At 37.4% G+C, this 13,181-nt stretch overlaps 2 protein-coding genes across 3 annotated transcripts; one reads left to right on the forward strand and one right to left on the reverse strand.

Annotated features, from left to right (window-relative positions):
• The first annotated feature begins 257 nt into the window (after positions 1-257).
• On the forward strand, positions 258-7,666 carry LOC127451812 (nitric oxide synthase-interacting protein). 2 transcript variants are annotated; one of them, XM_051716769.1, is made up of 10 exons: positions 258-352; positions 575-676; positions 789-894; positions 3,579-3,660; positions 3,763-3,898; positions 4,861-5,012; positions 5,235-5,351; positions 5,523-5,593; positions 7,016-7,124; positions 7,214-7,666. In XM_051716769.1, exons 2-10 carry the CDS (start codon positions 607-609, stop codon positions 7,283-7,285), a joined length of 915 nt encoding a protein of 304 aa, XP_051572729.1. In that variant the 5' UTR covers positions 258-352; positions 575-606; the 3' UTR covers positions 7,286-7,666. The 2 variants fall into 2 exon arrangements, with proteins under 2 accessions (XP_051572729.1, XP_051572731.1); XM_051716771.1 differs by lacking the exons at positions 7,016-7,124; positions 7,214-7,666 and adding an exon at positions 6,073-7,004.
• A 383-nt stretch (positions 7,667-8,049) lies between these two features.
• Positions 8,050-11,363, reverse strand: LOC127451810 (reticulocalbin-1-like). The gene is made up of 8 exons (XM_051716767.1): positions 11,278-11,363; positions 10,540-10,772; positions 10,236-10,429; positions 9,801-9,973; positions 9,418-9,478; positions 9,220-9,311; positions 9,005-9,112; positions 8,050-8,791 (listed from the first exon to the last, which is right to left on the reverse strand). Exons 2-8 carry the CDS (start codon positions 10,752-10,754, stop codon positions 8,684-8,686), a joined length of 951 nt encoding a protein of 316 aa, XP_051572727.1. The 5' UTR covers positions 10,755-10,772; positions 11,278-11,363; the 3' UTR covers positions 8,050-8,683.
• Between the last annotated feature and the right edge of the window lie 1,818 nt (positions 11,364-13,181).

Consider the following 13,181-nt stretch of genomic DNA (forward strand, 5'->3'; position numbering starts at 1 on the left):
TGTTGCACTCTCTCATTAATAACATTTTGTTATTTTTTAACCAAAAAAAGTTACATAGTGTAGCTTTAAGAAAATTAAGGTGATTTGAGTTGACAGGCATTCTAGGAAGAAATTCATGGGATGAATGTTTTACATTTGTAATGCAATATCTGAAAGCGACAGAGTTAAATAAAAGAATATAGGTCAGTCAGGAGGAGACGGTGCATTTTTACTAAGAATAGCGTAATTTGAGCCCGACCCTATGCTCCTAACCAGCAGGTGGCGGTAATGCACATTTCGTTGTATGCCAACCGCCATAAAAAAATTAAGAAGAAAAGCGTCTGATACTGTTTCCGGTTCACAATCATACGAGGTAAACAACAATTTCTGCGTTTATTCTTGCATTTCTAATATATATATATATATAAAAAGTTTTTTTTTTTTATGATAGCATGCACTTTGTATGATTTATGTGTCTCTTTCGGGTTGTAGTTTGATGTGTATTATGGATTGTCTGGTAAATAATAATCCTTGCTCGCTATGATCCCTCTGGCGTCAACGTGTATTCTTTTGATACTGTTTTATCACTCCATAGAAATAGATCATTTTGCTCTGTGAAGGACCGACATGACTCGACATGGGAAGAACTGTACAGCAGGAGCTGTTTACACTTATCACGAGAAGAGGAAAGACACCGGTAACGTGCCTCTAAAGATATTTAGCTAACAGAGTCGTTTCACATTAAAAATAATTACAAGCCGTGAAATAATTGCAGTAATGTTCATTGTCTATCTCTTTTGACTTTCCAGCGGCGTCGGGTTATGGGACACAGAGTGTGCGTCTGGGAAAAGATGCAATCAAAGATTTTGACTGCTGCTGTCTGTCGTTACAGCCCTGTAGGGACCCCGTTATAACGTACGAGCCTCACTTTAACTTACATTAATGCATTGGTTTCCTACATCCTCATTGCAGTTAAGATGTGCTTTTAGCTTTGTGAAATGAATTATTTTACATGCTGTTGTTTGATGCTGTTTTGTTAGCCAATCTTTATAATTATTCTGCAATTATTTTCAACAGCAGTTTTCTGATTCTTGTTTAATTATTGTACACACGTTAATTATGACTACATAAGATATTTGAAATTATATATTTATATATTCACTGGTGGCCAAAAGTTTGGAATAATGTACAGATTTTGCTGTTGAAATTGGTATTTTAATTCACCAAAGTGGCATTCAACTGATCATAAAGTATAGTCAGGACGTTACTGATGTAAAAAACAGCACCATCACTATTTGAAAAAAATCATTTTTGATCAAATCTAGACAGGCCCCATTTCCAGCAGCCATCACTCAAACCTTATCCTTGAGTAATCATGCTAAATTGCTAATTTGTTACCAGAAATTCACTTGCCATTATATCAAAGTTGAAAGCTATTTGGTTCGTTAAATGAAGTTTAAAATTGTGTTTGTTTTTGAGTTGGCACAGTATGCAATAGACTGGCATGTCTTAAGGTCAATATTAGGTCAAAAATGGCAAAAAAGTAACCGCTTTCTCTAGAAACACATCAGCCTATCATAGTTTTGAGAAATGAAAGCTCCAATGCTTGAAATTGCCAAAAAAAAAATCAATATTTCATACAAAGGTGTACACTACAGTCTTCAAAGACAAAGGACAACTGGCTCTAACAAGGACAGAAAGAGATGTGGAAGGCCCAGATACAACTAAACAAGAGGATAAGTACTTCAGGGTCTCTAGTTTGAGAAATAGACGCCTCACATGTCCTCAGCTGAGAGCTTCATTGAATTCTACCTGCTCAACACCAGTTTCATGTACAACAGTAAAGAGAAGACTCAGGGGTGCAGGCCTTATGGGAAGAATTGCAAAGAAAAAGCCACTTTTGAAACAGAAAATGAATGAATGAACATTACATTTATATGCACTTTTCTGACACTACACTCAAAGCACTTTACACAGTGAAGAGGGGACTCTCCTCAACAACCACCATTGTGCAGCATCCACCTGAATGACGGAACAGCAGCCATAGTGCACCAGTACACTCACCACACACCAGCTATTGGTGGAGAGGAGAGAGTGGAGTGATACAGCCAATTAATGGATGAGGATTATTAGGAAGCCATGATTGATAAGGGCCAATGGGGGGAATTTGGCCAGGACACCAGGGTTACACCCCTACTCTTTTCGAGAAGTGTCCTGTGATTTTTAATGACCACAGAGAGTCAGGACCTCAGTTTAATGTCTCACCCGAAGGACGGTGCCTTTTTACAGTATAGTGTCCCCATCACTATACTGGGGCATTAGGACCACAGGGACCACACAGACCACAGGGTGAGCACCCCCTGCTGGACTCCCTAATACCTCTTCCAGCAGCAACCTTAGTTTTCCCAGGAGGTCTCCCATCCAGGTACTGACCAGGCTCAGCCCTGCTTAGCTTCAATAGGCAACCAGTCTTAGAGTGGGCAAAGAAACACGGACATTGGACAACAGATAATTGGAAAAGAGTGTTATGGATCTTAAACCCATTGAGCTTTTGTGGGATCAGTTAGACTGGAATGTGCATGAGAAGTGCCCGACAAGACAGCCACATCTATGGCAAGTGCTACAGGAAGCGTGGGGTGAAATGTCACCTGAGTATCTGGACAAACTGACAGCTAGAATGCCAAGGATCTGCAAAGCTTTTGCTGCACGTGGAGGATTTTTTGATGAGAACTCTTTGAAGTAGTTTAAGTAAGTTTTGAGTTGTTTTTTTTTTTTGTTTTTTTTTTTTAAATTGTAATAGTAATTTTTCACATTATTTATGTCCTGACTATACATTGTGATCAGTTGAATGCCACTTTGGTGAATAAAAGTACTAATTTCTTTCCATAAGAGCAAAATCTATACATTATTCCAAACTTGGTGTGTGTGCGTGTGCGTGTGTGTGTGTGTGTGTGTGTATAAATATATATATAATATACACACACATATATATATATATATATATATATATATATATATATATATATATATATATATATATATACACACATATATATCTCATTAAAAAATATTTGTCACACTCCGCAAAAATGGTGAAAGGTGGTTTAACATGGTGCCGAAGGAATAGCAACCAGTTATAGATCATCTTTCCCATATATATTTGTATAAGTTGTAACCCCCAAAAAACTTAACGTCCATGTAACATGGAAAAGTTGTTGTCCATGTTATTTCTGATCTCCCTGTTTGCTATGCTAAATAGCCTATTACAGAAGCCAGTTGCCAACAGTGTCAGGGCTCCCACGGTCATGGAAAACCTGAAATTGTTCTCAATTCAAAAAAATGTTCAGCTCTGAAATATTTAAACAGCTTTAAATTTCTCACTGTGAGTGCAATCTTTATTAAATACTTTTAGAAATCCTTATCCAGTAATCACAAATGACTAGAAAGGTCATGGAAATGGTCACTGGTCAGAAAGATTGGGAACCCTGCAATGTTAATATATGTGTGCACCATTGGTTACCATTGCATGTCACTAACTTAAATTTTAAATGATATGCTTCAACTTCACCAGTGTTTGTGTTTATATCTGCTCACTGCAGTGAAGATGGATACATATATGAAAAAGAAGCCATTCTGCAATACATCCTTCACCAAAAGACAGAGATTGCTAAGAAAATGAAGGTTTGAGCATGTGTGCATATTTACGTGTGTATATGTGTTTTGCTCTAAATGCAAATGTCATTATCTCACTCCATCTCTCTTTTTCTAACACATATGACTTAGGCATATGAGAAGCAGAAACAGGCTTTGAAGAGTGAGGGCCAGCTGGAGTCCAAGTCTGAGGAAAGACAGAGAGCAGAGAAGTTCAAACAGAGAGAGAACAACATTGTCTCCAAGCCAATCAACCCCTTTACCTCAGGTATTAAAGGAATAGTTCACCCAAAAATGCAAATTGTCTCATTATTTACTTACCCTTATGCAATCTCGAACTCGCATGACTTTCTTTCTACTGTGGAACTTAAACAAAGACATTTGAAGGATGTATGATGTGTTTTTGTCTATACAATTTAAGTCAATAAGGTCCTAAACTTTCAAGCTCCAAATAGGGCATAAAGGCAGCACAAAATAAATCCGTGCGACTCAAGGTGTTTAATCTATGTCTTCTGAAGTGATACAATCGCTTTGGGTGAGAAACAGATCAAAATGTAAGTCCTTATTCACTATAAATCTTGACACAAATGAGAGAAGCTCGTTCACACACTTATACACACTTGACGCATGTGCAGAGCGCTGTTCATAAACCAGACACATTGTTGCCAGCTTTGCGGTTTTCAAACCCAGTTGAGCTATTTTGAAAATGCAGATGTGAACGGAGTGTTTTTTGTCATATTTTTAAAATGTACCACAGTCCCCAAAAGGTTGATTATAAACACTAGAAAATGAAAATGCAATGTCTTATTGATTTATAATAATAATACTAGGATTGCGTACCTGGCAAACGTGTGCAGCGTCATAAAAAGCCTGCACTTTGTTCCACTTACAGAAAAAATTGATTAAACCACTCAAGTCATATGGATTAATTTTATGCTGCCTTTGTGACTTTTTTAGAGCTTGAAAGTTTTAAACCCCATTGACTTATATTATATGGAGAAAAACATCTCAAACATCCTTCAAAATATCTTTGTGTTCTGCAGAAGATGATGTCAGACAAGTTTGAGACAGCATGAAGGTAAGTGATGAGAGAATGATCTAATACTGGAGGATGATATAAAGAAGTTTAAATTACAATACTGTGATGTTATGGACATGATGCGAGATTTATACTGGGAATGTGTTGTAATGAATGCCCTTGGTTAAGTGTTTTACCTGATTTCTTTGTAGGTAAATCTAAAGGTGATGGAATCCCAAAGAGCTCACCGAGCTCCTCCACTTCTGACGCTTCAGCGGGAGAGTCCAGTTCTTCTTCAGCCCTGCCCAGCTTCTGGATCCCCAGCCTCACACCAGAGGCCAAGCCCACCTTGCTTAAAAAACCTGTAAGTTTCTAATTTCTCCCACTTCCCCGTCTCTCTGCCAGCCACGCGTCCCCAAACTGTGGCCCTTTTGTAGTCTCTTTTTACTCATAGAAGAGTATTACATAAGAGATTATGCTTACTCTGATATCAGTTTGCACGCTAATGCCAAGTGTTCTTTTGGTCAGTCATCCCCTTGATAGGTTTGTTTGTCCAACTATTTGTTCTCCTCTCCTGATTTTTCAGTCAAAGGCAGTGTTGTGCCCCATGTCAGGGCGTCCTTTGAAGATGAGTGATTTGATTTCTGTGCGCTTTACTCCACTGGATCCTGGTCTGGACAGAGTGGCCCTCCTCACACGGCAGGTAATTAGTAGACCAAGTCATCGTCCACTTTTCTTTCTGAACTATTGTCTTCTACATTGTTTTTCATAACCTGCACTCCTCATTTCCATATAAGGAAACACCTTTGTAATCAATGTCATGAGCGAAAGTGTTTTTTTTAATTGTTCATAAAGTATTTTATGTGGTTTTCAGGACAGATATGTGTGTGCAGTAACCAAAGACACTCTCGGGAACTCTGTGCCCTGTGCAGTTCTCAGGCCCTCGTGAGTTTGACTTTTACACAGCCTTTTCAACAATAATTATTTTGACAACTTACTCATAGTGGGCCTCATTCATGAAACTTTCATAAATATATGAGTAAATTCAGAGTAATTTGTGTGTAAAATGGACCTTCCTGAAAATTTTCTGCCGTATTCACGAATGCTTTGTACTTACCATATTTGTTAATAAAATGTGTGTATGTTAGTGAATTCCAAACATCCGTAAAGAGGGGGCGTGTGCACGTTCATTCACAATTATCATAATCAACGCCCATGAAAACGCCATATAAGGAAGGCACCAGACTCGCTAGTAAATGCTGTTCACATCTATGCAGAACAGTAATGAATTTGTTTTATGAATGAAGTGCATTCACATCGTAAAATTTTGATTTTGCAAACACAATAGTGTCTCAAAGAAAGTGAGGACATACTGTCATTGCATGTTTTTGCTGTCATATGACGATCTTTTCTGAATCAAACAGTTCAAGTAAAGTCAATAAAACTGGTTTGACATGAGTGTCAGCAATGTTCAGTTCACGCCAGGAGGAGGATATCCACCATCATTAACCTTCTCTGGTTCAGTTGAGTGCATCGCCAGCATCATTTGTGAAACTTCTCAGGTAAATCATCTCGGCTACATGCAACTGGAAGAATCTTCAGAGAAATTAATAGAATGCCTGAAGAAGATCTTTGAATGAAATGCTGTAAGGTATTACAGATTTGCAAGCTATACAACAGTGTGCTGGCTGTGTTTATGGATTTAACAGCATTATCATTGACCATACGTTATCAACTGAACTCAATTTACCAATGCCTATACTAAATTATGAAACCTAAATTATAGAGCTCATATCAAATAAAAATAAAAACTGTCCAACCAGTCACATTTGAGAGCATTAATCTTTTAGAGAAAAATCAAGCGCTTCTGCTGGAAACATGATAAGCAGAGTTGTAAAAAATTATACTTTGAAAAAAAAAAAAAAAAAAATCAAGCAGTAAAGAAACATTTCTAAATAAGTATATGCTATGGTTTAAAAAGAGAACTTTTTTCTTTTCTTTTTTAAACGAATTTGTTATTTTTTAAGGTTAATTTCAATAATTTAATTATTAGTAAATGTTTTCATTACTTATTTATATTCACTTCTATCAAAACGTCATAACAGTTTGCCTGAAAGAACACGACACATTCGGATGTCTTACGCATGATTTACACGTGGTCGGGAGCAGGTGTAAATTTTGTTTGTACCAACTAACATTTTGAAAATACCAAAACTTTCATGAATTCGAGAATTTACGTCAGAACGGCTTTAGGATTTACACAAAAATTTGTTCTGCTCGTGTTTCATGAATGAGGCCCAGTGACAGTGATTTTAGTCCTTCCTCTCACTTCTAGTTTTGTCTCTTTCTTACTGTCTTTTCCTCAAGTGGAGCGGTAGTCACTATGGAGTCTGTAGAGAAGCTCATACGGAAAGATATGATTGATCCAATCACAGGAGACAAACTGAAAGACAAGGACATCATACCTTTTCAAAGGGTACGTAAAAGAGAGAGTGCTTTCACAATGTACTACAAATACATGAAGTCATGTTAAAATGGTTAAATATAAAAATCTCTTTATGGCAGGGTGGGACTGGATTTGCAGGTTCAGGTGTGGATCTCAAAGCCAAAGAGGCCAGACCCGTCATGCAAGCATAAAGGAATGGACCCTGTAAATATATTGAAAATATATACTGTTGGGCTTTTATTCAGTATTTTGTTGTCATTCATTTGGTGAAAGGAAGCTGAATGAATTTGAAGTTGTTTTCTTGCCCCTAAAAATACTTTTATGTTTACATATTAATACACAGATAAATGTGTTATCTTTTTCTTTTTTTTATAAATCATGCAATATACGCAATTTAAAAGTCATTTGTTCTGTTGGGCTTTTACTCAGTATTTTGTTGTCATTCATTTGGTGAAAGGAAACTGAATGAATTTGAAGTTTAGTTTTCTTGCCCCTGAAGATACATTCATGTTTACTTATTAATACACTGATAAATGTGTTATATTTTTCTTTTTTAATAAATCATGCAATATACACAATTTAAAAGTCATTTGTCTTTTTTTAATAGTTTTTGAGAGATTTTCTGATGGTTATGGGGTTAAAGCTCATCATGATAGTCCACTACTAAGGTCCCAAAGTCAGTTATGGTGCTGACTTTAATAAAATCAATTTTATCCATGATCTCACTGATAGAGAGAGACAACCATCCTAAAAATTATAGCAAGGACACAGACACAGTTTGGGAAATGCAAAGGGCAAAGGTTGATTTAGTTTTCATTGAGATTATGAGGATTAAGAATAGGTTTTAAGTAGGTACTTAAAATGTGATTTGAAAGGATTCTTACTTACATCAAGAGGTGCATTTACCATTGAAATTAAATCCCACTCCAAAATTAATTTTAAAAACCAACATGGCTTTATTTAGAATTCACAGAGAGAAAAATGTTGCACCAATACAGTGTAAATCACTTCTGTCTCCTTTTTTCTCCCTTCTTGCCCTGGCTTCATTTCTCCTTTCTGGCTTCATTTCTCCTTTCTCCCATCTATGCTTATAATCATAAAAGTGGTACATTAAATGTGAAATCGCAGACCTTTGGTGTGAGATCGGGTTGTTTGTAACAGTTAAAACAGGCCTGTTAAAGTGTCTCTACCTGTAACCGGCCCTGTATTCAGTGCGGAATTCCTGAGCATCTCTGAGCTCTAACAAGTGGAAGACTTTGTCAATAGCCTCACGTAACATAAGTGAGGTGGAGTTTCTATTCATAAGGAATGTAAGTGTTCTTCATTCTTATGTATGTAAAGTTATAAGATTTCATTTCCCCTGAAAAATGCAATAAATGAAATGTGTTTGACAATAAATTAAACTATATGTCTTGGTAAGATTCTAACCCAGAAACCCAAATCCCAACCCCCTAAATCCTTTGACTTTGGAAATGGTCCTACCTAACAGGTTAAGGAGAATTTACTGTCATTTTCTTATCAAATGCCCTCCTCAATATCTCTTCAACACCGAACATGTATTCCCTCCCCTAGACCCAGATATAAGATCATTAAAGCTCATCATGTCTTTTGGTGAGATCCTCTCCGTAATTTGTCGCCTGGCTCCCAACAAACATGTTCCAGTTTGCCAGTATCTCCTTCTTGGTGATTTTGTCATCCTGGTTAGTCAATTACGCAAAGCAGTTGCAAGTCCATTGTGATTCATTGGTAGCGAATTGAAAGGAGGAGGACAGAAAGAGAAAATTATTGATTCAATTTACCAAAATAAATTACAATTTCTGCATGCTTGCAAATTGATGTGAATGACAGCACCCATGCACAGCCCCTGTGAATGACAGCACCCATGCACAGCCCCAGTGAATGTTACTTACGTTATTTTTATCAGTTTCGTGAATGAGATGCCTGGCCTCATTATCAGCATGGTCAACCTCTCCTGGGAGGATCCACTGAACTACTTCGCTGGCATCAAGGAAACCATCCTATCAAAATTAAAAACAAAACATGAACCGTAAAATAATGGCCGAAGGGGAGGCAGAGTTATCTTCTTAATTTCTTTCCCATCGCTAGTTTTGTTCCCATTGTATACCTTGTTAATGTCTCTGAACTCTGAAAAGTGTTTCTTTTCTGTAGTGACCCAGTCTGGTTCACTCTCTCCATCTTCAGCGCTGAACATGTCCCCTAGGGGTAAAAGCAACAGATGCCAAAATTGACAATTACATGACCACGAAATATCAGTTCTAATGAAGTTTTCTTTCCCTCCCAGGAGGAGAGTGTAGAAACTTACCAATGTATTCCTGCAGATTAATCTTGCCATCACCATTCTTGTCAATGTCCTCGATTGTTTCCTTTAAAAATGAAACAAAAAGCAGAGAGGGGCTTTAATGTACAGTCATAAAAATTATATTTCCATCCTATAAAATTGTCTTAATTTCTGTAAATTACTTTCTTTTAACCCTTATGTGTTCCTGTCATTTGGACCCGGCCGCCTTTTTTTCTAATTTTTTATTTTTTTTTTACAATTTTCTTTTTACTTAATTCAACTGGAATAAAATTCCTTGACTTTGTTCACATATGGTATCTGAGAATACAAACCAAAATTTGGACCATTTTCTTTACATTATCTTAGTTTTATTTCACTTTGATATACCTGATGTGTTCCCTGTATACCTGTATGACAATGTCTTTCATGTGGTCGAACTCCTCTGGATGGAGGAAGGCGGTGAACTCTTCCCTGGTAGCGAGGCCATCCCCATCCCGGTCTGCTGACTTAAATCGCCTCTCATCTCTAGTGAGCATGGCTTTGTAACTCACCTTATCTTCAACATCATTAAACTCTTCATCTGGAATTTAGTAACAAGTCACTGATAATTACACTTTAGTTCTGCAGTATGTGTTGGAGTTTAAGATCTAAAAGTGATACATCATACATTTTTTCTATTTTAATTTGCTGTTTTTTATGGTACCTGAAATAATGATTTATCCCAAAAATGTAATATTTGCAAAGATGGGGGCACATTTCACAACTCCCTCTGAACAGTGGTCTCCCATTAAACATAACAAAATTAGGTACCACGCCCAAATTCAAGTGCATGTTTCAATTACCAGTGTAAAATCCATAGGTAGTGTTTTTGTACTCGGTCCATGCAATCTTTCCATCCTTGTTCTGGTCGTATTCTTTCCAGTGCTTGTCCACATTCTCCTCAATGTACCTCCTCTGCCTGTGTTTAATCCAGTGATGTAGCTCTGCGTGGCTGATGAAGCCATCCTTATCTGTGTCAATCCGATCCACAATCCTTCTGCATGGAGGATACACCAAAAATTGAAAAGGTAAACCACAGATATTAAGAGACGTAACAATTATTTTTCTCCCATACAAACTGAGTCATTCTGGCTATTTTATGTTTACCCTAGTCTCTCTTTGCTCTCCTCAGGGCTTAGCTGGTCAAAGGTCTTGGCTTCCTCTTTGCCCAGGAAGGCCTCATGGTCATACTGGTAACCGTGGGCATCATCGTGAACATGGTCACTGAGGTCAGGCTGCCGATGCACACGCTTTTCCTGCGCGGGCACAGCAAATGTGACCCCAACAAGCAGGGCAATTGTCCCCAAAAAAAGCAGCTGCATATTTTCCCTAATGTGTGTCTGTGTGTGTGTGTGTGTGTGTGTGTGAGTGAGAGAGAGAGAGAGAGAGAGAGAGAGAGAAAGGGAGAGCCATTAGATAAATTCTAGCCTCCATGCATGCTATTAGAGATTAACCTGAAAAGCATATTGCACACTAATACATCAAATTCACAAATTCAGTGTGCTTGGCAATGAAAAATCTATTACATAAAGCTGAAATTATTCTTCAGTGGCCTTATTCGAATTTAAATCAAATTAAAGAGCATAGACATTTTCACCAATAATTATTTATTTCTGAATAATAAGCATAAAATATTTTATTTTAAAGCATACTCATAAAAACCGAAAATAAATATGTATAAATTAATCAATAATGTTTTTCATTGCGCTGTGATTTACAGCAGGCAACAATATAACTATTAAATGAATGCCCCAACTTATTAAAAGTTCACAGTTACAACTACACATGTGCAGTTTAACTTCTGGCGCAAATATTTCAAATCTTAAACTGCTAAAAATTACTTACCAAACCTGCAGTTTTTTCTGCTTGAGTACACCCGTTTTTTTAAGTTAAGGAGTACGCGTTGGCACTATTCTGCATGTAAAAGTAGGAGGGGCACTTGCCTTTACGTGCGCTCAAAATTGTTATACTGACATGGATAGTAGCAAATCACAGGAAGAAAGTGGGTGGAACCGTGCGAAATTCTCAATTTTACTGGCTATGAAACGCCACGTTGACACGCGAACGCGCATCGACCGACAGCCAGACGCGTCTTCTTTGCAAACTTGGAAAAAAAATTGGCAAATCATCTTTGACAGAAATATTCTGTAGAATATGTATGTATTGGTAATTTGATTATAGCCACTAATGTTTGCATGTTACACTCAATGCAACATGCATGCTGAGTCTCATTTAGCTTTTAAGAGGTTCGTATTTTGGTAAATAGTCATTTAAATGACTTATCATATAATTAAAAAATATTAATGTATTTAAAAATATACATTTAGTGCTCATGTCGTTTTCTAAATGTCAAGTTGAACGAGATTACAATGTTAGCATGTTTGCTGCAATTGAAAACGCTATTTCAGAGACATCATCACTCGGAGAGAAAACAAGCATTCTGTAGAATCTTCTTGAAACCGCCCATGCTTGTCCTTTAGTCTTTTATCAGACTACAAGAGTAAAATTTCACTTACATTATAAGTGTGAGCAAGAGATATATTTAGTTCTCAAGAAGTTCAAATAACTTCTCTTGTTCAGTGTAAACCTTATTGTTTTTAGCAGACACATAAAGCCGGTGCCACATTAGCTGATTTTTAGGTGTAAACTTTGCATAATCACTGGCCATAAACCCTCGACGATTGGGTAGGGTGGCCAGACGTCCCGTTTTTCCTGAGACAGTCCTGTATTTAAGCACTTTTTCTAATGTCCCGACTTATTCTGAAAAAACTATGTTTTGTCCCATATTTCCCCTCTCCTAAAATTTTTCCGTAATGTTAGTATTCTAATCAAAGGTAGCCAAGCAAATGGCTTGTAAAACCAATAAAATCACACCGTGTTATTTGAAGTACACCATTGGATTAAACTATCCAATCACAATCCCCTACAAATAGACGTCCACTTAATGAACTGATTGAAGAGTCAGTTTGAAAGAGAACACAGATGAAATTGCGGCTGGAAAAAAAACATGCATGTACATTTAATGAGGATCTTCAAAAAGAGTTAAAATTTCTAAAAAAAAGGAGTCACAGACAGAGCCTGGTAAAGTGAGGTGTGAGATTTATGGAGCTTGCTTTTCCATTGCCCATTGAGGCAGCACCGACATCGCAAGCATGTTCATACAAAAAAGCATGTGGATGCTGCTAAAAGTAAGTGTTAGCGATTTCTTTTGTGAAGCAAAGTTCAGAATCAGACTTTTTGCTTATCATTTTGTTGTGCACAGCCATGACCTGAGAAAAGTCTTGCAGGCCAGGCTGGAGGAATCATTCATACCCTCTGACATTAAAAAGCAGTTGGATGCCCTGGTTGAAGCTGGTGACATACAAGCGGATAAATTCTTTTGTGCAGTGAGAAACTTTTATTCAGCATCAGTGAATTACCTCAAAAATTAGAGCCGCTCATTGGAGAACACAGAAAAACTTGAGTGGGCCCTACTGAGAGACATCCCAGATTGGAAAGACTTCTACTCCAGAATCCCCGCTTTCAGTTTGACTGACGAAACCACGCTCTTTGATTAGAGGGCTTATGCAAAAAACATTGTCACTCGTCGCATCAGTGAGTGGAACATGAACAAGATGGCCGTGTCTGAGAGATGGACAGATGTTTTTTTGTGCTGGAGAGCAAGACCATCAACTTCAGATTTTAATCCAAGGTTGTAGCCAAGGTCATGGAGTTTGTTTTATGCCTGCCTGGGACATCTGCATCTGTGG

The sequence above is a fragment of the Myxocyprinus asiaticus genome, chromosome 14, assembly GCF_019703515.2.
Source record: "Myxocyprinus asiaticus isolate MX2 ecotype Aquarium Trade chromosome 14, UBuf_Myxa_2, whole genome shotgun sequence".
Classification (NCBI taxonomy): domain Eukaryota; kingdom Metazoa; phylum Chordata; class Actinopteri; order Cypriniformes; family Catostomidae; genus Myxocyprinus; species Myxocyprinus asiaticus.